The sequence below is a fragment of the Bos indicus x Bos taurus genome, chromosome 23, assembly GCF_003369695.1.
Source record: "Bos indicus x Bos taurus breed Angus x Brahman F1 hybrid chromosome 23, Bos_hybrid_MaternalHap_v2.0, whole genome shotgun sequence".
NCBI classification, from domain to species: Eukaryota; Metazoa; Chordata; class Mammalia; order Artiodactyla; family Bovidae; genus Bos; species Bos indicus x Bos taurus.
Window position 1 is genome coordinate 28,913,801 of NC_040098.1, and position 24,065 is coordinate 28,937,865.

A 24,065-nucleotide genomic window follows, 5' to 3' on the forward strand; every position below is an offset into this window, starting at 1 on the left:
CTTAATAAACCACAATGGTAAAAATATGAAAAATAATATATATATAAATGAATCACTTTGCTGTACAGCAGAAATCAACACAACATTGTAAATCAACTGTACTTCAGTAAAACAAAATTAAAATGTATAAAAATTCTTATTTTTCCTAAATCATCATCTTAAATCCACATTGTGAAAGTATCTTCTGTAGCCTCTGAGATGCAAGAGCTCCTGGAAGTCCCCTGTCCTGAGGAAAGGGAAGCTGGAGACTGAGTTGGTCCCCAACTACCTGACAGTCCCAGCAGGGGAGCAGCACAAAGATTATGATGAAAGCATCGTTCTTTGAATAGGTTGATATAGAGCCCTTGTTTGAGTTTCCTGAGCCATACAGAAAATTCCCATTGGCTATCTATTTTACATATGGTAATATAAGTTTCTGTGTTACTCTTTCCATACATCTCACCCTCTTCTCCCTTCTCCCCACATTCATAAGTCTATTCTTTATGTCTGTTTCTCCATTGCTGCCCTGTAAATAAATTCTTCAGTACCATTTTTCTAGATTCCATATATATTCGTTAGGATATGATATTTATCTTTCTCTTTCTGACTTACTTCACTCTGTTAAATTCCCTTTTTAAACAGCGATCAGAATCATTTATCTAATGTAGGGGAAGGAACCCAGATATCTGGTACCCAAAACACAGGTGCAAAGATTTTCTTTTGTCTTAAAGTTTATTCCTCAACACTTCCTAGGGAACAAACACAGCAGCCACTGTTGAGACTTGCTCTTGACTTGATGCAGCATAAAAATTTCTCAGTTTTTCAGAAACAAATATAGGAATGTCCTTTGCTACAGTCAGACCATGTGTCTTCTGAGTTAGCAAGCAAATGCATTTAGAAGGTCTGAGGTGTGCAAGGTCCAAAATTGAAATCTGAGAGACAGTGTTAGAACTTAAGCAAGGCAGGATTTTTAGAGACTACTCAAATGAAAATCTAAGTGAAGCATATAAAACTTTGGTTCTTTCTATTATTTTCAACTGGTAATTGATGGCAACATTCCCTGGTAAGGATGGGTAAGTGGTATTATCTCCAGGTCCAAAATATTCCAGCTACTTAGAGTAGGGCCCCCAAAAGGAGAAAGACACACAGTTCTGTGATCTCTGGAATTCTTTTTTGCCTTTTTTTTAAAGAAATAGTAGTGTCGGTTGCACACCACTGGCTGAAGGGGTTTTCATCCAAATGAGAAACTCTACCCCTTATCTCTAGTGGGACAGGCACCAGATTCCCACAAGCGGCAACTCCCATGTCCTGCAGCACGTGGTCTCTGACCCTGGTGTGAAGAATACGCTGGCACAGAGCCCTGACCACTGGCGTCCAGGCTAGATGACGTTTCATGGTGTGCAATTGTGTGTCAAAGCTTTCAGGTTGGGGGCACTGGTCTGGTGACCACAGCTCCTGTGAGAAGTCACACCCACCTCAAAAACCTCATGAATAGCTTCTCAGAAACAATGGAAGTTATAGTCTATTAAACTTTTTCATTCAAAACTTTCTTCCCTATGGATGCAAACCAGTGCCAAAAATTTAGTTACCTCCTTTAAATACAGGACAGTTGTGTTATTCAGCTTGATGATGGCCTTGGACTCTTTGTGGTAAGCACTTCCACTTCTATTTTCCTTTAACCCAAACATACAACACACATCAATTACAATATCAATCATGTCACAGCAAAGTTCCTATGACTGCATATCTACTGGAGAACTATCTGTTGTAATGTAGATTTTGCTGACAACATCAAAGAGAAAAGCTTTTTCAATACCTGAATTTGATATAAAGGTATTTAATAGGTATTCCAAGGCCAGTAGCTGTGGGATAGTTTCTGCAGCACCTTACTAAAGGCTGCAAATATTGAATGGTCATAAATACTAGTAAAATAAAAGCTAAGATGGAGTTTTTCTAGCCCAGCATCTGCAAGGTCACCATTGGCCCTTTGATGAATGTCCCTCTGTGTTTATATTTTGTAATCATCAGACAGACCATCAACTTTGTGAATAAAAACCAAAGTTAACTAGGTTAACTTTGTAGGCTTTAGAAATGGTAAAGTTTTGTTAAAGCCTCCACGTAGTCATCCTGTGCATCAGTGACATATATCAATGTTCCTGTCCCCCTGAAGATCATCTCAAACCAAAAGCTGGGTCAAAAAAGTCCATTTGCCCAGGAAAATCCCATATTTGGAAATTCACAAAGAAGCTATTAGAAATGTCATCTTTGTAAGTCTTGATGGTCCTTTCCAAAAAGAGGGTCTCGTTGGGTGACATTTTATGAAACACCACCTTCTGAATGTAGGACCTGCCCATTGCTCTGGAGGCTCATGAGCAGAATCCTTGACTTGGAGCTGTCAGCGCCCCACTCGGGCCACAACCTCCGCTGGCCCCCGCCCTAACTCCACCGCCCAAGGCTGCAGCCTCCCCTTCCTCCTGCTTCACATCGTAGTCAAGTCCTTCGGGAAGGAATCCCCTGCGAGGTACTTGCCCATGAGGGGCGTCTCCTCTGCCCAGTACTGCAGGGACATGGTGCTGAAGCTGCAGCCGCCCGTGCCCTGACAGGCCAAGCCAGACCACTGCCTCCCCAGTCTGCCACTGCCTGTAGGAAGATTGCCATCTGAGCCAATATAAATTTAGATGAAATCATACAGATATGTTGAGTGATAATTTTCTAAAATGTTTTATTATTAATGTATACAGAAAAGTGCCATAAATTGCTTTGCTTGGATAGACTAACTTCTCCCCAGCAGACCACAGAGCTGGGGTGTAGACAAGTGAACCCCGCGTGTTCCCACCCTCCCCCTGCAGTTCCCCTGAGGCAGCAACCTCCTCTCTAGTCTCCCCTCTAGGGCCTGACTCAAGGGCTCAATCAACACTCCCTGAAACACTACACTTGGGAAGTGGCCTCTTGTGTCCTACTCAAACAGTGACTTCCTCTAGTAGGCACTGAATCTTACAGAACTTTTGATTTGCTCTAAGAGCAGGACTGTGAAGGTGGCAAGTGGAAACGTTGGCTTCTTTGCTGACAAAACCATGGAGCCGGCAGCACTTGTGCTATTTCACAGAAGGCCACCAGAGGACAGAGTACGGCTGCTTATGACAAACACTCAGCCCTGCCCCCCCACCCCCACCCCCATTCAAAAGTTGTTTTTTCCCAAGTTAGCGTTAATCGGAACATGTTTGAACTTGGAGGATTTCTTTAAGGTGCATCGATTTGCTTTTCTTCTTTCATCTCACTTAGAAGCTAATAAAAGTCCACTACAAGTAACAAGTATAAGTTGTCGTAAGTTGTCCCTGACATAAGTTGTCCCTGTGACACATGGTTGGTAAAATTATGTGTCCAGTTCTCAATCTGTATCTAGCCTCTGTCCATCCTCTCTCTATCCATCCATAAACATCTGTCTGTGCAACAGTCTATGTAATGTACTAGAGATGCTTTTTAATCATGGTACCACAGATTTGTGACATGAGTCTTTGTGTACTAAGTGTTCTGCTCAGAAGATAGTGGGAATGTCCCTGACGCCATGGGAAGGTGGGCAGTGTGTCTCAGTGGGAGTCGTCCAAAGTGGAAGATCCGCTCAGTGTAGTCAAGGTCAAGTCCATACTGTCTCCTGTCCCCAGAGCATTGAGTCTGCCTTCCTGGGGGACCTTTTTTTTTTTTTAATTATTCCTCTATTTTTTTCTCTGTGAATCATTATATTTTTGTTTTTGTTTTTTTAATTTTATTTTATTCTTTAACTTTACAATATTGTATTGGTTTTGCCATATTTCGAAATGAATCCGCCACAGGTATACATGTGTTCCCCATCCTGAACCCTCCTCCCTCCTCCCTCCCCATACCATCCCTCTGAGTCGTCCCATTGCACCAGCCCCAAGCATCCAGCATCGTGCATTGAACCTGGACTGGCGACTTGTTTCATATATGATATTACACATATTTCAATGCCATTATCCCAAATCATCCCACCCTCTCCCTCTCCCACAGAGTCTAAAAGACTGTTCTATACATCAGTGTCTCTTTTGCTGTCTCGTATACAGGGTTATTGTTACCATCTTTCTAAATTCCATATATATGCGTTAGTATACTGTATTGGTGTTTTTCTTTCTGGCTTACTTCACTCTGTATAATAGGCTCCAGTTTCATCCACCTCATTAGAACTGATTCAAATGTATTCTTTTTAATGGCTGAGTAATACTCCATTGTGTATATGTACCACAGCTTTCTTATCCATTCATCTGCTGATGGACATCTAGGTTGCTTCCATGTCCTGGCTATTATAAACAGTGCTGCGATGAACATTGGGGTACACGTGTCTCTTTCAATTCTGGTTTCCTCAGTGTGTATGCCCAGCAGTGGGATTGCTGGGTCATAAGGCAGTTCTATTTCCAGTTTTTTAAGGAATCTCCACACTGTTCTCCATAGTGGCTGTACTAGTTTGCATTCCCACCAACAGTGTAAGAGGGTTCCCTTTTCTCCACACGCTCTCCAGCATTTATTGCTTGTAGACTTTTGGATCGCAGCCATTCTGACTGGCGTGAAATGGTACCTCATAGTGGTTTTGATTTGCATTTCTCTGATAATGAGTGATGTTGAGCATCTTTTCATGTGTTTGTTAGCCATCTGTATGTCTTCTTTGGAGAAATGTCTATTTAGTTCTTTGGCCCATTTTTTGATTGGGTCATTTATTTTTCTGGAGTTGAGCTGTAGGAGTTGCTTGTATATTTTTGAGATTAGTTGTTTGTCAGTTGCTTCATTTGCTACTATTTTCTCCCATTCTGAAGTCTGTCTTTTCACCTTGCTTATAGTTTCCTTTGTTGTGCAGAAGCTTTTAAGTTTAATTAGGTCCCATTTGTTTATTTTTGCTTTTCTTTCCAATATTCTGGGAGGTGGGTCGTAGAGGATCCTGCTGTGATGTATGTCGGAGAGTGTTTTGCCTATATTCTCCTCTAGGAGTTTTATAGTATCTGGTCTTTACATTTAGATCTTTAATCCATTTTGAGTTTATTTTTGTGTATGGTGTTAGAAAGTGTTCTAGTTTCATTCTTTTACAAGTGGTTGACCAGTTTTCTCCTGGGGGAATTGCTAAAATCCTTCATATTCTAAGAAACATCAGGGTGCAAATAATGAGGAATATTTATAATAACTGTGGGAGAGAGATAAAGTGATGGTTTTAATTACCTGCTACTATGTCAACAACAACCTTCACTGTATTCCATTACAACCGCTACTCAGCCATGTGGGAGCAGAGTCTATACCTCGGTTTCGAGTGTATTACAGACTCTCAGCCCAAAGCACGAGCCAAACTGGACAAAGCATGAGCCAATACTGCTGAATGAATACATTTGGGATCAGGACCTGACAGATTTGAGAATGTATTTGAAATTGGAACTCTTCTGGAGCTGTCTTGACAGGAAGTAATCATAAGTTGGCTGCTACCTCGCCTGCCAGGCCCTGGACACTGACAACCTTCCCATATCATCCCTCAGCCAGGACCCCCTGATCACAGGTATTCCCCACATGAAATCTCACCATCAGCTCTAACTTCTTGGGCTCACTTTGGCCTTCTTGATTGTCCTACTGTGTGTTCACCACTCTAGGGATCCAGGGACACCTCTGATTCCCTTGGGGAGCTAATATCAGATCCTATTGTTCCAAATAGGAAAAAGAGTACGTCAAGGCTGTATATTGTCACCCTGCTTATTTAACTTATATGCAGAGTACATCATGAGAAATGCTGGGCTGGAAGAAGCACAACTTGGAATCAAGATTGCCAGGAGAAATATCAATAATCTCAGATATGCAGATGACACCATCCTTATGGCAGAAAGTGAAGAGGAACTAAAAAGCCTCTTGATGAAAGTGAGCTGCTGCTAAGTCACTTCAGTCATGTCTGACTCTGTGCGACCCCATAGACAGCCGCCCACCAGGCTCCGCTGTCCCTGGGATTCTCCAGGCAAGAACACTGGAGTGGGTTGCCATTTCCTTCTCCAATGCATGAAAGTGAAAAGGGAAAGTGAAGTTGCTCAGTCATGTCCAACTCTTAGTGACCCCATGGACTGCAGCCTACCAGGCTCCTCTGTGCATGGGATTTTCCAGGCAAGAGTACTGGAATGGGTTGCCATTGCCTTCTCCAAGAGAGGAGAGTAAAAAAGTTGTCTTAAAGCTCAACATTCGGAAAACTAAGATCATGGCATCCGGTCCCATCACTTCATGGGAAATAGATGGGAAACAGTGGAAACAGTGGCAGACTTTATTTTGGGGGCTTCCAAAATCACTGCAGATGTTTATTGCAGCCATGAAATTAAAAGACGCTTACTCCTTGGAAGGAAAGTTATGACCAACCTAGACAGCATATTAAAAAGGAGAGACATTACTTTGTCAACAAAGGTCTGTCTAGTCAAGGCTATGGTTTTTCAGTGGTCATGTATGGAAGTGAGAGTTGGACTATAAAGAAAGGTAAGCATCGAAGAATTGATGCTTTTGAACTGTGGTGTTGGAGAAGACTCTTGAGAGTCCCTTGGACTGCAAGGAGATCCAACCAGTCCATCCTAAAGGAGATCAGTCCTGGGTATTCATTGGAAAGACTGATGTTGAAGCTGAAACTCCAATACTTTGGCCACCTGATGTGAAGAGCTGACTCATTGGAAAAGACCTTGATGCTGGAAAAGATTGAGGGCAGGAGGAGAAGGGGACGACAGAGGATGAGAGGGTTGGATGGCATCACCGACTCAATGGACATGAGTTTGGGTAAACTCCAGGAGTTGGTGACGGACAGGGAGGACTGGCGTGCTGGGGTTCATGGGATCGCAAAGAGTCGGACACGACTGAACGACTGAAGTGAACTGAACTGATGGAGCTAAAGTTTAAGGATGAGACTTAATTGACAAGGCCAAGAATTACATGGACAAGTAAAGGTCTACATGACTTAACTTGATGGTGTTGTTTTCCTGGAGCAGTGAATGGTGGCATAAAAGAGATTATGTTTTTTTCTTTGAAGTGAGTGTGCTTGGTGAACATTAGCTTTACTCTGATGATGCTGTAAAAGATCTGATACACTGCAAGAGGAACAGAAGTAAGTATATCATGTTATAATAGGGCATAGAATGGTATGTTAATTCTACAATCTGCTATTATGCACTTGTGTTAGAGTAACTTAAGAAAACCTGATGTGAATATCAGTCTCTCAAAATTCTCATGCTTAGATGAAATTCAAAAGATGGGGTTCTAATCTTAACATAGGCATTGCACAGATACTGCTATGTTGTATTTCTTATTGCAAAAATGAGCTGCTTTTTTTTTAGGAAAATCAAAAGGCTTATGGTCATATTTCAAAATGCAAATTATTTTTCTAAAAAAATAAAATCTTCTAAGATGACATAGGAAGTACACATCAAGCACTTCTGCTACATTCCAAAGTATTATGTCCGAAGGAAAATAATTTGTGTGACCTGAAAGCCTCTCTTTCATGGAATACAGTGTTTACTTCAAAAAATGAATGACGCTGGAAGATCTACAAAACTTAGTGAAGCATTGTATTAGTTTTAAAAAATCTTATATTAGTATAAAAGACAGTCAATGTGCAAAATAAGCTTATGGATTTTAGTGTAATAGAATAGGAAATATTCAATAATATCATTTCAAGTCCACTTTGAAAATAACCTTTGAGAAACTACCACTTTTGTAGTTTTAGTTTTGGATCAAAGATGAACTTAGATAATTATCTGAAAAGTTATTTAAAATACTATTACGTGTGTGGGGGCTTTTTATTTTCATAGATTTCAACCAAAACAATGGATTTAACATAGAAGTAAACGTAAACATCCAGCGATCTTCTAATGAGAATGACAAGAAGAGACTTGCAAAAATATAAAAATGTAAAAAGCTCCACTGTTCCCACTGTAGTGTTTATTTGGGGAAATAGTTATATTCCATGTTAACTGTGTGAGTTATTAATATTATTCTAAATAAATGAATAAGCAAATTCTAACTCTATTATTTCTATGCAAAATATCGATAGAAGTAACTATAAACAAAATTACCCTTGGGGTCCACACTAATTTGTTGGATTGTATAAATATTCTGACCAAAAATGTTTTGAAAATCGCTGACTACAAGCCCCTGGGCCAGGACACAGGGAGTGTGACAAAAAGCTCTTGGTGCAGGAGAGGAGGGATCAGGACAACGTCCCAGGTTCCCTGGAGGGCAAGGGTCTCAGGGTCTCAGAGTCAAGGGCCGTGTCTGGCTGGGGCCGGGACACTCCATCTTGGGGCTTCCCATCTCCACGAGTTTCACTTTCTCTCTCACAACCTGTGTCGGGCCCTCCTATCTGGACACTTGTGACGCGGCCCCAGGTCTCACTCCCATTGGGTGTCCAATTTCTAGCTGCAGTTCATTCATCTCCGCGGTACCAGGTTACAAAGTGTTCATCCACCCGCTGGACTCGCTTCTCCCCAGACCCCGGAGACGCGGGTCATGAGGCCGAGAACCCTCGTCCTGCTGCTGCCGGGTGCGCTGGTCCTGACCGAGACCTGGGCGGGTGAGTGCGGGGTCTGGAGGGAACGGCCTCTGCGGGGAGGTGGGTGGGCAGGACCTCCAGGGAAGGAGCGAGCCCGCCGCCCTCGCTCAGACCTGCCCCCTCCCCCAGTCCCGATCTTCCCTCCCTTGCTTCCCGCCCCCTCTTCTCTGCCCCCCAAGTCCTGGTCCTTCTCCGACCTTTTCCGTCTCACGAGCCCCTGGCCCTTCCCTCCTCCCAGTTCCGTCACCTCAGGCCCGGGACCCGAACCACGAGGAGGTCGGGCCGAGTCTCACCTCTTCCCGCCCCCAGGCTCCCACTCCCTGAGGTATTTCTACACCGCCGTGTCCCGACCCGGCCTCGAGGAGCCCCGCTTCATCATCGTTGGCTACGTGGACGACACGCAGTTCGTGCGGTTCGACAGCGACGCCCGGGATCCGAGGATGGAGCCCCGGGCGCGGTGGGTGGAGCAGGAAGGGCCGGAGTACTGGGATGACCAGACAAAGACAGCTAAGGACACCGCACAGATTTTCCAAGCGAACCTGAACACCCTGCGCGGCTACTACAACCAGAGCGAGGCCGGTGAGCGACGCGGGCCCGGGTCCGGGTCACGACCCCCATCCCCAGGGACCGGCGGGGTCGCCCCGAGTCTCCGTGTCCGAGGGTCACCCCGACACTGTGGGACCCGCCCCTCCCCCCGACCCGTGAGGAGCTCGCGGGGACTTGACCCGGTTTCATTTCAGTTTGGGTTTAATCCCTGCGGATGGTCTGGGCGGGTCAGGGTCTCACACCCTCCAGGAGATGTACGGCTGCGACGTGGGGTCGGACGGGGGTTTCCTGCGCGGGTATGATCAGTTCGCCTACGACGGCAGAGATTACATCGCCCTGAACGAGAACCTGAGCTCCTGGACCGCGGCGGACATGGCGGCTCAGATCACCAAGCACAAGTTTGAGCTGCGTGGTGCTGCGGAGCGTGTGAGGAACTACCTGAAATGCGAGTGCGTGGAGTCGCTCGGCAGATACCTAAAGACCGGAAAGGACACGCTGCTGCGCACAGGTACGAGGGGCGCGGGGCCACCCTGATCTTCCCTCAGGCTACAGCTGGCTTCCCACGAGTAGAAGAAAGTGGTGCCCCTATGGGAACAGCGCCCCAGGTTCTTGTCAGGAGAGGGAGGAATGCGCCCAGGTTTTCAGTGAAAAAGTTGGCTTAAAGCTCAACATTCAGAAAACGAAGATCATGGCATCTGGTCCCATCACTTTATGTGAAATAGATGGGGAAACAGTGTCAGACTTTATTTTTGGGGGGCTCCAAAATCACTGCAGATGGTGACTGCAGCCATGAAATTAAAAGACACTTACTCCTTGGAAGAAAAGTTATGACCAAACTAGATAGCATATTGAAAAGCAGAGACATTACTTTGCCAACAAAGGTCGATCTAGTCAAGGCTATGGTTTTCCAGTGGACATGTATGGATGTGAGAGTTGGACTGTGAAGAAAGCTGAGCACTGAAGAATTGATGCTTTTGAACTGTGGTGTTGGAGAAGACTCTTTGAGAGTCCCTTGGACTGCAAGGAGATCCAACCAGTCCATTCTGAAGGAGATCAGCCCTGGGATTTCTTTGGAAGGAATGATGCTGAAGCTGAAACTCCAGTACTTTGGCCACCTCATGCGAAGAGTTGACTCACTGGAAAAGACTCTGATGTTGGGAGGGATTGGGGGCAGGAGGAGAAGGGGACGACAGAGGATGAGATGGCTGGATGGCATCACTGACTCGATGGACGTGAGTTTGAGTGAACTCCGGGAGTTGGTGATGGACAGGGAGGCCTGGCGTGCTGCGATTCATGGGGTCGCAAAGAGTCGGACATGACTGAGCGACTGAACTGAACTGAACTGAACAAGACGGTGACTCACCAGTAGCTTCATTTCTCTGAAGGACAATTAAGGAATCCAGTGTCTTTGGGAAGAAGCAGGAAACCATCCCTGAAATAACTGGTCAGCGGTGCCCTTTCACCCTGCCCGCCATCTTGTGACCCATGACTTTCTCAAGGCCTGTTCTCAGACCAAGAGCATCATAAAAGGCCAGACTCCAGCTTTTCTGAGTCATTCAGTTTCCAACAAAGTCAGGACCATTGCTCTGTGTTCTCCCCCTTAAGGTGGAGCATCCTACCATGGCTCTCACCCTGACTCCAGAACTTTACAAGGACTAGGAGATTTTCCCACACACCAGAGCCCAGGCTGGTGTTTGTGCTTTTTCTTTTCAAACTCATGCTCTCATCATTACTCAGAATGATTACGTGATGCTTCCTCCATGGCCCATGGGAGTAATATAAAGTGTGAATTTTCTGATTCTTCTTCCTCAGACCCTCCAAAGACACATGTGACCTGTCACCCCATCTCTGGTCATGAGGTCACCCTGAGGTGCTGGGCCCTGGGCTTCTACCCTGAGGAGATCTTACTGACCTGGCAGCGTGACGGGGAGGACCAGACCCAGGACATGGAGCTTGTGGAGACCAGGCCTTCAGGGGATGGAACCTTCCAGAAGTGGGCGGCCCTGGTGGTGCCTTCTGGAGAGGAGCAGAGATACACATGCCGTGTGCAGCATGAGGGACTTCAGGAGCCCCGCACCCTGAGATGGGGTAAGGATGGGGTCGGAATGGAGCTTTTCTCAGATAAAGCAGGAGCCCTTCAGGACTCAAAAGTCAGGACTCAAGCCTGAGGTCAGGGCCTCTTCCTTTTCCTCCACAGAACCTCCTGAGACCTCCTTCCTCACCATGGGCATCATTGTTGGCCTGGTTCTCCTTGTGGTAGCTGTGGTGGCTGTGGTGACTGGAGCTGTGATTTGGAGGAAGAAGCGCTCAGGTAGGGAAGGGAGGGTGGGATCTGAGTTTTCTTGTCTCACTGAGGGGTTTCAAGCCCAGGTAGAAGTTTGCCTGCCTTGTTCCTGGGAAATACCATCCATACATATGGGCTTGCTGGTCTGGGGCTGATGCTCACGTTGACCCTTTTGTAAAGTACATGTGAAAATGAAAGATAGATTTTTCGCCTTCATAATTCCAGTTGGGGCCTGTTTCTCAGCACCTGAAAGTCAGCGGGGAAGGTCCCCACAGAGTTCAGACCTCTAGAAGGGTTGGAGATGGTCTAGACACACCCCCCCCATCTCCTTTCTTTATATTCCTGATTCTGTCCTGGATTTTTGGTTACAGTTCCAGAAAGTTCTCTGGGGTCCAGAAGTAGGGAGTTTCTCTAGGATATCATGATTCGGCCTTCTCCATGGATTCTCACGTGATGTTTTCTTCTTTCAGGTGAAAGAGGGCACTACACTCAGGCTGAAAGTAAGTACAGAGGGGATACGATACCTGGGACCCTTCTGAGGGTGCAGACAAGAGGTCATGGGGGCTCATCCTCCTCAAAGTGCCTTCTCTAGTTTCTTCCCTGTGGATTCTGACCACATCCTGGTCTTTTCTCCCCCAGGCAGTGAACGTTTATCAGACTAGAGCTCTGATGTGTGGGACCAGAGCTCTCATGGATCCTAGAGGTGAGACCCTGGAGGTTCTTGACTGGGAGAGGAGTTGGTGCAGGGGGGACACACTGGGTGGTGGGGGTCTTTGAGTGGGACATGTGAGCATGTGGGGGGCTGTGGAGAATGTGAGCCCTTACATGACTGACCTACACTGGTTCATGATTCTTTTCTTTCACAGTGTGAAACAGCTACCTCGTGGGGACTGAGTGATGCAAGACTCCATATCCCACCCCTGCATTATGACTTGAAGATCTGACTTCACTTTCTGCAGAAGTCATCTGAATGTGTCTGTGCTGCTATTAGCATAATGTAAAGAAGTGGTGAGCCTGGCCCTCCTCTGTCCACCACGACCCCTCCACACCCTGGACTGTTTTCTCTGATGGTCCTTCCTGATCCAACAGAGGCCAGGCTGGGCTGTCTCCCTCTTTGTCTTAACTTCTTTTCCTTTTTCATATCTTATTGAAAATCAGGATCCAAACTACAGATTTCCCCCATAGGTCCTCATCAATCTAGTCCCCTAGTGTTTGCCTGTGTGGGTCTGTTTTGTAAAACTTAACAAATGTTTGTACAGTTTTAGTATGTCTAAATGTCTTTAGTAATATTAAATTAAATTTAGTAAAAGCAAACAAATTGCTTTTCTTTTACGATCATTTTAGTCATCTTCATGTACGCTTTATCCTTACTAATCAAGTCTTTTATTTCATTTTCAGTTTTTTTTCATTTCCCTCAAAATATCAATGTTACTGGTTTCTAAGAACTCATTTATGGCTAAGGATAGTAGCTATTTGTCATGCAGTGTAAATGAAATACCATGTTTTATTGCCACCTGGTAAGCCCTTAAAGCAGAGTCTAATTTGGGCTTATATTTGGTTAGAAAATAGGACCCATAAGTCAACAATAATTGTTTTCTGAAAAGAAAAATATCCTGTGATGTAGTGTGAAGGAGGGTTGGTTGCCAAGAAGGGAAGAACAGCACTTGTGAGAAACACACAAGTGGCACTGATGTCAGTGTGAGTAGATGTTATGCTGTAGCTACCACAATACAACATTTGGCCTGAGGTCACATTAATAAAGATATAGGGAGGTGCTTCACATTGATCCTGCTTTCCAGGTGGCTCCGTGATAAACAATCCATTTGCCAATGCAGAAGACTTAGGAGATGCAGGTTTGATTCTTGGGCTGGGAAGATCCCCTGGAGAAGGGAATGGCAATCCACTCCAGTATTCTTGCCTAGAAAATTCCATGGACAGAGGAGCTTGGGGGGCTACAGTCCATGGGTCGCAAAGAGTTGGATGTGAATGAGTGACTGAGCACAGACACAGCACATTACACTGACCATCCATTCATACCAGCTGCATGCCACATACATGACACAGTGTTTTACATCTGGGAAACATCACTGACGTTAAAGAGAAAAGTTGCTGGCCTCATGGAGCATGTATTCAAGTGCTAGGAGACAGACTATGTCTTATCAGTAGGCTAAATAAGGAAAAGTGTTCTGTTGTGAAAGGATGGGAAGAACAGAAAGATGCAGTGGGGAACGTGATGCACAGTGTGAGTGTGAGGACAAGGAAGGTGGCTGTTGTACTAGGGTGGTCACTGTGGGTCTCACCGGGAAAGTGGCCTTTGGGAGAGATTTAAAGGACAGGCTAGTTACCCCCGATGACTGGAGGAGGTTCTTTCCAGGCAGGGGGAACCTCCAGGCAAATGCACCAGGGCAGGAGTGCCGGGAGCCACCTCGGGAGATCCCACCCATGACAAAGGTCATGCGGAAGAGACCTGACAGGCAAAGGCGGATCAGGCCTCGAAGGACCCCTGAATCTGCTCGAGCATGTACCCCAAAACCAGAATCTGTCTTACTATTTTGTGCCTTTCACCAACTCCTCTGACATTAACAGGGGGCTATCCCTGACCACCTTTCTCTGGAAAAAGTCAACTTAGGGCTTTAGCTTTATGTCTCCTGGGCATGATAGGAGTGTTTCAATTCAAACCCCTCTGACGGCTTTCTAGCTTGCCTGGCAGGTTTATCTATACTCTTGCAATTAACACACATGGTGGTTCACAGCCTCCCAACCGTGAGAGACATTCTAAACATTCTAAAACATTCTAAAAATATAGAGCCTTTTGAAGAGTTAAAAACTATTAGAGTAGTGCTGGTGTAAGATTTCATTGTTGAGCCAATGCTTGCTGCCAAGTTCCCATATCCCTTATCCATTGTACACCTGGGAGTGCATTAGTTAATGTAGTTGGAATGTAAGAAAAACAAGTAGTAGCCTTGGAATTAACCTCATCAGACCTTTGAGCTAATTGGTTCTTTCTCTCTTGTAACCTGCCATACCTTTGCTCTATGAAATGTAACTTTGTTCAGTACTTTTTGAGGGTGATGCAGATTGGAAAAATAAAGAAAAAACACTTTAAAGGAGAAAACAAGTTTTCTGGTTGACCAACCTTTATCAGAAAAGAGTTATAAAATGTTGGCAGGCCACAGGGCCAGAAGATAATGTACATAACACAAAGACCCTTGTCAATGAAAAGGTATGCAGGAAACATCCTGGTCCCAGTGAAGGTCAAACTGATGTCATGTTGAGCTGCCTCTGTATGACTTTGTGTCCTTCACTTCTGAAAATGTGTAATTCAGGGTATAAAAGCTCCTTTTGAAAATAAAACTGCAAATCCCATTTCTCCAGAGCTCTGGTCTCTGTGTCTTTCTTTTTCTCTCTCTTTTTTTTCTTTAGGCTGACCCCTTGAAACAGAGAGGCTCTCTGAGTTCACTTTTTTTGCCTGGGCTTCTAAGACCCAATCGGGAAGGCACCCTGCATCTTCACCCAGGGGAGAGGGTGCCCTGAGTCTTCACCCCACCGAGAGGGCGCCTGCGGCCTCCGTGAACAGAGTAAGTCCTGTGTCAGGGACTTTATTTGGCTTTCTGTGTAAACCAAGGAATATCAGCCTCCTTTTTTCTCTTTATTCTTTATTCTCTTATCGTTCGACCCCGGACTATCAGGTTTCAACCCATTATAAGACCTGTGTCATCTCTCTCTTGCCGACCTCGTCTTTCCTGAGGGTACCCTAGGATCCTGCTGGGGCTGGACCCCAGCACAGGAGGATGTCCGTGTGTTTCTGTTAAAGTGAGGAGGCCAGTATGGCTGGAGCAGATTAACTGAGATGAGGTCAGAGGTACAGCCAGACCTTGTAGGCCTGGAGGGTGTTGGAAGTGTTTTGACTTTTGCTCTGAGTGAGATGGGAGTTATAAGATTGTTTTCAGCAGAAGAAGAATGTGGTACGACATTTATTTTTTGATATTTTAACTTTATTGGAGTATAGTTGACTTATAATGTTATAGAAGTTTTGGGTGTACAGCAAAGTGACTCAGTTATTCATATACATACACTCATTCTTTTTTAGATTCTTTTCTCATATAAGGTATCACAGAATATTGAGTAGGGTTTCCAGGGCTATACAGTAGGTCCTTGTTGGTTATCTGTCTTTTCTGTAGTAATGTATGTATGTTCATCCCAGGCTTCTGATTTAATCCTCCCCACAACATGTTCCCTTGGGAACCATAAATCTGTTTTTGATATCTGTTAGTCTGTGTCTGTTTTGTATAAGTTCAGTTGTATCTTTTAAAAAAACTAGATTCCACATATGAGTGATATCTCAGGTGGAATCATTGTCTTTCTCTGACTGACTTACTTCACTTTGTGTGATAATCTCTAGGTCTGTCCTTGTCACTGCAAGTGACATTATTTATCCAAATAGGTCCAAGATGGCAGAGGAGTCAACTTCTGCTAGACCCTGAGCCTCAGGATGCACTCCACATCAACAAGCTAAATGACACGCCCACAGGTGCTGTGATGGTTTCAAGGCAGATCATTAAGGTCAAAAGTCTGACCACGGTCTGAATCCTTGAAATCCCACCACTTTCCCAAAATAGCTGGAATACTCCTCCTACTCATTAGCCTATGAAATCACCCACTCTCATAAAAACTGACAACTCCATGGCCTCTTGCGACTCTCGCCTTCTGAGATGGCTTACCCAATGTCTACAGAGTGTGTTTCTCTCTAAAAAAACCCACTTTTTACCTATCACTTTGTCTCTCACTGAATTCATTCTTCAAGAACCTGAGAATCAGTAAGTCCTGAGACCAGATGTGATGTTAGTTAAAAGAACGTGGATTTGAGTCCCAATCTGAGTTGCCCAGTTTCACTTGGATTCTTTGTCCGACATCTTAGCTTCCAGATCTTCAGCTCAGACTCCCCAGGGCTCTGCCCTCCCCTTCATGTGATCATAGTGCAGGAAGGCCTGACCACCCAAGTGTCCACCAGCAAAAAAGCTGGCCTGCACAGATCCATCCTGGGACAGCACCGTGATGTTGTAACAAAGACTGTGGGATCCTGGGGAAGGAGGAACCACAGATGAAGCTGCTTTCTGGAGACAAGTGCACATCAGATGTTTCACAGACCAGTTCTGTGTCCTGACCTGCTCCAGGTGCTGAGGATGCAGAACATGCATGTGTACAAGGGACCAGAATGAGGATTTCCATACGGGAAAAATGGGAAAGAGAAGGAGGGAGAGGGGAATCGAGGAGTGGAGGGAGAGGGTGGAGATGGACACAGGTGTAGGACAAGTGCCAGGACAGGGAGGCACCGGCTCCCTAAGGGTCCAGGCAGGAGGGCAAGGGGAGAGGCAGGAAGAGCAGGGTGAGGGGAGGTGGAGTCAGAGGGAGGGAAGGGCAGTGTCAGACCCAGGACCAGAGGGAATCCCTGCTCAGAGGGGGGCCAGGTGAGATGGACAGTGAGGGCTGCTGCCCCTGGTGTAGGCTCATGATGGACAAGGTGGGCTCCAGGGAGGGTGAGGCAGGAGGCAGAGGGGCCTGAGGGACTGGGCTGTGGCCCCAAGAGAGATGAAGGTGGGCCAGTAACCTGGGGGAGGTGAAGGAGTGGGTTTGGGCGCAGAGTGCAAAGAGGCATGGTGAGGCCCTCTAGGGAAAGACCAGTTGACCAAGTGGCATAAAACAAAGATCTTGTTGAGGTAGTGAGAGGCTGCTGGTATCCAGGAACCAAAGAAAGGGTGATGAAAGCCAAGGAGGTGGGCAGTGGATCAAGGGCAGTATTCCCACTGTGGAGGAGGGGCAAGAGGCTGCAGAGGAGATAGTGGTGAGGGCCTGGGACTGGGGCACAGGGCATCTGTTAAACATCTATTACCCAGGGTAACCCCCCTTGGGTTAGGGTGAAGACAGGAGAAGAGCGGTGCCCTGGGTGAGGGAGGGTGAGAGTGAGGTGGTGATTTGGGGAACCACAAGAGTGGGCCTATTACTAATTACTTGGTGAGGGCCCAAGGCACTCGGACAAGGGTGGGAGCAGGGCAAGGTGCCATGGGGGGAGCTGGAGAGGGACCAGGGCAAGTGGACTCCAGCACCTGTGGCCTGGAGAGTGGAGGGATCCAGAGGGTGAAGTTTAGGATGCAAGAGTGGGGAGGGGCTGTGTTGGGGGAAAGGACCACCTTGGATGAGGGCCAAGAGCAGGTGCCTGAACGGGGGCAGAGGTAGGAGGATGGGTGTCAAGTGGGGGACAGGTCCTCCCCCAGGGGCTGGGCACTGTGCTCAAGGCCCAGGGATCATTGGCAGGAGAGCTCCCCTGGTGAAATAGGGCAGAGGGTGGAGGGAAATGCCCCTGAGCAAAAGTCACCCCGGGTGGGGGGTGGAAAAGAAAGGCTAGTGAAAGCTGAGGGGAGGTAGGAGCCTTGCAGGTGACTGATTCTCGCAGGAGAAGAGCCATGAGGGGCGCGGAGGGACCTGTGGTGGGAAAGGGGATACGGGGGTGGGGACGCCCTAGGAAGGGATCAGAGAACTGTAGAGAGGAGGGAGCAGCAGGGAGGGGAGGGCAAATCCTGAGGGGGCACAGGAGATGGCAGGGGAAGAGGTGCGAAAACAGTTGTGGAACACCAACACAGCAGAAAATTTGAGTTCATGTTATGGGGAGGTGGGATGTTAAGAGGGAAGTGGGGAGTGGAGACCACAGAAATCGCAGGAAGAATCCTTTGGCCACAAAGCCACCAGACTTTAATTTCTGTCTATGTAAATAATCAATAAACAGTCTGTAATAATAATAGAATGGAGTTTTATTTCAGCCAAACTGACTAGCCTGTAAAGCAGCTACTCAGATAACTCTGAGAAGCTGGTCCAGGGATTCAGAGTTTTCAGCACAGCTGGGTATTTTTTGTTGCTGTTGGTTTATTTTGTTGTTTTTGTTTTGGGTTTTTGTTTATTTTTTGGTGTTTTTTAGGCACACCAAAATCTTAGTTCCCAGACCAGAGACTGAACCCGGGGCCAACAGCAGTGAAAGTGCTGAGTCCTAACCCGTCCACCAGCAGGGAATTCCCTTTCACCACAGTTGTATATCTTGTCAGCGCAAAGAACATTCAACAAGTCAGGGATAGATTTCTCCAAGGTTTAAAAAACAAACCCAAGTAGACCGCACGTGCGGCACGTGCAGCATGGCCTTGGCACTAGGAAGTGAGTCTTATCATGAAAGGAGGACCAGGGTCTGCGGCCCAGAAGAGGGGCATTCAGTTTTTAGGAAGTGTGGTTCAGGGCCCTTGTGTCCTTCCCAGAGCTCCTGGTCGCTAGAAAAAGACCTTTAACTCCAAGGACTGAGGCCCCCTGAGCACAGTCGGCCTGGAAACTCCTTGACTCCGAGACCAGAAATGAGAAGAGGGCAGAACTGGGAGCAGGAGGAGAGGACAGCACTCAGGGGCCTCGGAGGGCGCTGCACGACTGCTGGGAAGTGGTCACCTGAGCCTCGGCCCTCCAGGAGCCCTTGCAGGCCTCTGACAGGAGCAACGCGGGAGGTGGGGGGCAGCCTTCCACCCAGGGGGATCAGAGGATTGAGGTGTGTGAAGAGGAGGAAGGCGGGCAGGGCAGGTGCAGCAGGGAGAGCAGCGGCTGGGAACTGGAAAGAGACAGAAAAGCGGGATGTGCTGTGGTGGCAACAGGTGGTCGCAGCAGGCCGCGTGTAGACCTCGGCCGCTTCTCGACCTTACCTTGGCCCCCACGCTCCCCATCCTCGCGCTCCCCCCACCCCCTCCCCAGGCCCCACATGTGAGATGCACCGCATGTGAGATGGTCCCCACGACACGCACCGAATCCCACCCACACCCCTGAAACCGCCCCAGGCTCCCAGCTGAGAACCTCAGTGAATCCCACTCACCAGCGCGGTAGCCGGGGGTTTAAAAACGCAGCGCGGGCTAGAAACGGCGGGACAATGAGCCGCCCCGGCGGCCGCGCGGAGTCTGACCGCTAAGTGGCGCTGCTTCTCGCCGGGAGATGACGCTTCCTGGCGTGTGGTCAAGAGTATCTCTGAGCGCTCTGCTCAGTTCCTCTGAAACTCGCTTCTCCTTCCTGCACCTTCCTCTTTCTAGCTTGTTCTATTCTTTTTCGCTTTTTACGCTCACCTTCAACCGTTGGAGGGTTTTAGCTGTGCTGGCCCAGGACCTGGGCATTTTTATCTTTTCTGTGGCAGCTTCTCATGGGCCTGTCTGGGCCTGTGATGGGAGGCCCTGATGCGGTGATGGAGGCCATAACCCCGCCTTCTCCCTCTGGCTTCGTGGGACTGGGGCGGTTAGGCGAACACCCCAGCTAAGACAGACACGTGCTTGAATTTAACACACACGGTTGAGTTCCTGTGTTTCCGCGCCGGGCTTCTTAAAAGACAATAGTGTATCTCTTCAGACGGAATTTCATCCAGGAAAAAAAGTGTCCTGGAAGTACTAATGTTCCAGGAATTACTCTCAGGGCCTGGACTAGACAGATGTTTCTTTTGTTTTAATGATATTTTACACCACCTGAACTCATTAGGAAACCCACTGAGGTGAGAAATGTCTCTCATTAAAAACAATCCAGGTAACTTTTCCAGTAACCACCTACATTAGCCCACTAGCTCCCCTCCTTGCTGAAGGCCGCCCCTGGATTATCTTCTAAATCCATCAGTTCCACACTCTCTGGTGACCCTTTATGTTTCTCAGCTCTTCACAAGCAAACTAGACCAGAAGACTGCTGAGTCTTCAGCCACAAGCATTGGCTTGGATTAGACTCAAAGCACTTCCTCTTCAAAGGGAAGCACTTCCTCTTCAAAGGGCAGCACTTTGAAAACTAGGAATCTATCACGTTAGTCATGATGGAAAGAGATTTCTGGAGTTTCAAGTACCAAGTTTACCAGAGAGGGAAAAAAAGGTTGATTCCCAGTTTCGATAACCTGCTATAGTACCTGAGATGCTTTCACTGGGATAAGTTGGTTGAAGGTTGAGTGGGACATCTCTATTTTTGCAATAATTTTTGGTGAGTTTAGGATTATTTCAAAACGAAAAGGAGAGAATCAGGGAGAGGAAGCAGAGGGAAGAGAAAGGAGGTGGCGGGGAAGAGAAAAAAGAGGAGGAAGAGGAGGGACATTAAAAATGTCCTCCATGAAAAACTGAGGACATTTCAGGGAAAGGGGCTGTCTTTATTCCTGAGGTTTTGGCCCCAACTCTATTGTGACTTCCCACCTGAGTGAGTGAACTGGATTAGTGACCATGCCTAATCACAGTGACTTTTTCCTAGACAAGAGGCTGGGCTGTGTGGAAGCCTACCTCACCATGCTCTGTCATGTCCCATAAGTCCTTCCCTCTTAGGCCTCCACAAGAGGGGCACTGAGTCATCAGGAAGACCGTGAGCTTATTTTTAAACCTACCATATGTCTTAGCGCTTAACGTATATTATTTCCCACATGTGTTTTTGTTTATTTGACTGTTTTTTAAAACTTTTACCATACTTGTACATGTATATATTTTTAAAGGGACTTCCCTGGTGGTCCAGTGGCTAAGACTCTGCTCTCCCAAAGCAGGGGGCCCAGGTTCAATCCCTGCTCAGGGAACTAGATCCCACATGCCACAGCTGAGAGTTCTCATGCCACAACTAAAGATACCACAACTAAAGATACCACATAAAGACCTGGTGCAGCTACAAGACATAATGAAAAGCTGTGGTCCTTATACCACTTTCCAAATCCCTGATTCTCTTTTCCTAGATGCAGGCATTTCAATAATCAATTGGCTTTTATCTTCTTGTTTTAATAACAAATTATATCACGGGAGGAGAAATTGGGAGGTTGGGATTAACATATACACACCACTGTATATAAAATAGATAACTAATAAGGACCTACTATATAGCACAGGGAATTCTACTCAATACTCTGTATGGCCTAAATGGGAAAAGGCTCTAAAAAGAGTGGATATAAGTTTACATATAACTGATTCACTTTCCTGTACACTTGAAAGTAATTGTTGTTCAGTTGTTAAGTCATGACTGACTCTTTGTGACCCCATGGACTGCAGCACACCAGGCTTTCCTGTCCTTCACTATCTCCCAGAGCTTGCTCAAACTCATGTCTATTGAGTCAGTGATGCCATCCAACCATCTCATCCTCTGTCTCCCCTTTCTCTTTCTGCCCTCAATCTTTCCCAGCATCAGGGTCTTTTCCCATGAATTGGCTCTTTGCACCAGGTGGCCAAAGTATTGGAGCTTCAGCTTCAGCACCAGTCCTTCCAATGGATATTCAGGGTTGATTTCCTTTAGGATGGACTGGTTTGATCTCCTTGCAGTCCAAGGGACTCTCAAGAGTCTTCTCCAGCACCACAATTCAAAAGCAGTAATACTTTGCATTCAGCCTTCTTTATGGTTCAACTCCCACATCCATACATAACTACCAGAAAAACCATAGCTTTTACTATAGGGACCTTTGTCGGCAAAGTGATGTCTCTGCTTTTTAATACACTGTCTATGTTAGTCATAGCTTTTCTTGCAGGGAGCAACGTCTTTTAATTTCTTGGCTGCAGTCACCATCCACAGTGATTTTGGGGCCCAAGAAAATAAAATCTGTCACTGTTTCCACTTTTCCCTCTTTAGTTTGCCATAAACGGGTGGGACGAGATGCCATGATCTTAGTTTTGTCCATGTTGAGTTTTAGGCCAGGTTTTTCACTCTCCTCTTTCTCCTTCATCAAGAGGCTCTTTAGTTCCTCCTCACTTTTTGCCATTAGGGTGGTATTATCTTCATATCTGAGATTGTTGATATTTGTCTTGGCAACTTTGATTCCACCTTTTGATTCATCAAGCCCGGCATTTAGCGTGATATACTCTGCATAGAGGGCTTCGTTGGTAGCTCAGCTGATAGAGAATCCTCTTGCAATGCAGGAGACCCTGGTTTCATTCTTGAGTGGGGAAGATCCCCTGGAGAAGGGATAGGCTATCCGCTCCAGTATTCTTGGGCTTCCCTGGTGGCTCAGATGGTAAAGAATCTACCTGCAATGCGGGAGACCTGGGTTTGATTCCTACGTTGGGAAGATCCCCTGGAGGAGGGCATGGCAACGTACTCCAGTATTCTTGTCTGGAGAATCCCCATGGACAGAGGAGCCTGGTGGGCTACAGTCCATGGGGTTGCAGAGTCGGACACGACTGAGCAACTCAGTACAGCACAGCACTCTGCATAGAAGTTAAATAAGCAGCATGACAATATACAGCCTTTACATACTCCTTTCTCAATTTGGAGCCAATCCATTGTTCCATGTCCAGTTCTAACTGTTGCTTCTTGACCTACATACAGGTTTCTTGGGTTATAGGTAAGGTGGTCCGGAATTCCCATCTTTTTAAGAAATTTCCACACTATGTTGTGAGCTACACAGTCAAAGGCTTTTGCATAGTCAATGACGTAGAAGTGGAGGTTTTCTGGAATTCTCTTGACTCAACAGATGTTGGCAATTTGATCTCTGGTTTCTCTGCCCTTTCTAAATCCAGGTTGTATATTTGGAAGTTCTTGATTCACATAATGCTGAAGCCTAGCTTGAAGGATTTTGAGCATAACCTTACTATCATTCGAGATGAGCTCAACTGTATGGTAGTTTGGACACTTTCGCATTGCCCTTCTTTGGGATTGGAGTGAAAACTGACCTTTTCCAGTCCTGTGGCCACTGCTGAGTTTTCCAAAATTGCTGGCATATTGAGTGCAACAGTTTAACAGCATCATCTTTTAGGATTTTTAAATGGCTCAGCTGGAATTCTCAGTCCTTGGGGTTGAAAAAAGTCAGACACGACTGAGTAACTTCACTTTCACTTTTCACTTTCAGTTGGAATTCCATCACCTCCACTAGCTTTGTTCATAGTAATGCTTCCTAAGCAACTAATACAGCATTGTGAGTCAACTATACTCCAGTTTAAAAAAGAAAAGTTGTATCAGTCAAGGTTGAGTGAAGGAACTAGAGGTTACTCTAGGTGTGTTAAATAGGAAGGGGTTTTACAAAGGCTGTTAGGAGCTTTTGAAATCTCTAGAAGGACTGAGGGAGCAGATTCCCAGCTAAGCCTGATGAAACTATTACCAGAACAATGTAGATATATTAGATGTTCCTTTGAAGCTTGTCTATAAATTTATCAGTAATTTATCACCAAATTCTCCTTCAACAGTGTAATTTTCCTCTCCATTCAAATGCACGCTAATTAATCAGTTTCATCTTTTTCTTGGGCATAGCTTTCTGTAGCTAGTAAAAGACTCTTTTTATTCCTGAGGTTTTGGCCCCAAACTCCTGTTTCAATGTGGACCTGTTGACCCCTGCTTAATATCTGAAAGTGACAAATTATTTCAGATTAGACATTTATGTATATAAAACAATAGTGCTTAACACCTGAAGGTGACAAGAAAAGTCTGGGAACTTTCTTGACCCAGGACAGAAAAGAAAGATAGGACTGTTGGTTGCTAGGGACACTGTTTCCACTGCAGTTTTGACTGTCATTACGTGTAGTTTGAAAGATTGTGCTATGGAGAAAAATGTAGCTTTTCCTTGATATGACAGATCTAGTCAAGGCTATTGTTTTTCCTGTGGTCATGTATGGAGGTGAGAGTTGGACTGTGAAGAAGGCTGAGCCCGAAGAATTGATGCTTTTGAACTGTGGTGTTGGAGAAGACTCTTGGGAGTCCCTTGGACTG

The 24,065-nt window shown here is 46.2% G+C and overlaps 1 protein-coding gene, 1 non-coding gene and 1 pseudogene across 4 annotated transcripts; 2 read left to right on the forward strand and 1 right to left on the reverse strand.

The window, feature by feature from the left end:
• Positions 1–1,370: 1,370 nt before the first annotated feature.
• LOC113881174 lies at positions 1,371–2,548 on the reverse strand (annotated as a pseudogene).
• A 5,897-nt stretch (positions 2,549–8,445) lies between these two features.
• On the forward strand, positions 8,446–12,684 carry LOC113881175 (BOLA class I histocompatibility antigen, alpha chain BL3-7-like). Of its 3 annotated transcripts, none has more exons than XM_027523994.1 (8): positions 8,446–8,557; positions 8,846–9,115; positions 9,315–9,590; positions 10,895–11,170; positions 11,280–11,393; positions 11,837–11,866; positions 12,006–12,069; positions 12,233–12,684. In XM_027523994.1, exons 1-7 carry the CDS (start codon positions 8,494–8,496, stop codon positions 12,026–12,028), a joined length of 1,053 nt encoding a protein of 350 aa, XP_027379795.1. In that variant the 5' UTR covers positions 8,446–8,493; the 3' UTR covers positions 12,029–12,069; positions 12,233–12,684. The 3 variants fall into 3 exon arrangements, 2 of the variants coding, with proteins under 2 accessions (XP_027379795.1, XP_027379796.1); XM_027523995.1 differs by having other exon boundaries at positions 12,326–12,684; XR_003507962.1 differs by having other exon boundaries at positions 11,837–12,069.
• An 8,204-nt stretch (positions 12,685–20,888) lies between these two features.
• TRNAG-CCC lies at positions 20,889–20,961 on the forward strand. Its single transcript has one exon. It is a non-coding gene; the product is annotated as a tRNA-Gly (tRNA).
• The last annotated feature ends 3,104 nt before the right edge of the window (positions 20,962–24,065 follow it).

Coding starts and splice junctions, on each gene's coding strand:
- LOC113881175 (XM_027523994.1), top strand. CDS start 8,494: ATGAGGCCGAGAACCCTCGTCCTGCTGCTGCCGGGTGCGCTGGTCCTG. Junction 8,558..8,845: donor CCTGACCGAGACCTGGGCGG/GTGAGTGCGGGG, acceptor TCCCGCCCCCAG/GCTCCCACTCCCTGAGGTAT. Junction 9,116..9,314: donor CTACAACCAGAGCGAGGCCG/GTGAGCGACGCG, acceptor TGGGCGGGTCAG/GGTCTCACACCCTCCAGGAG.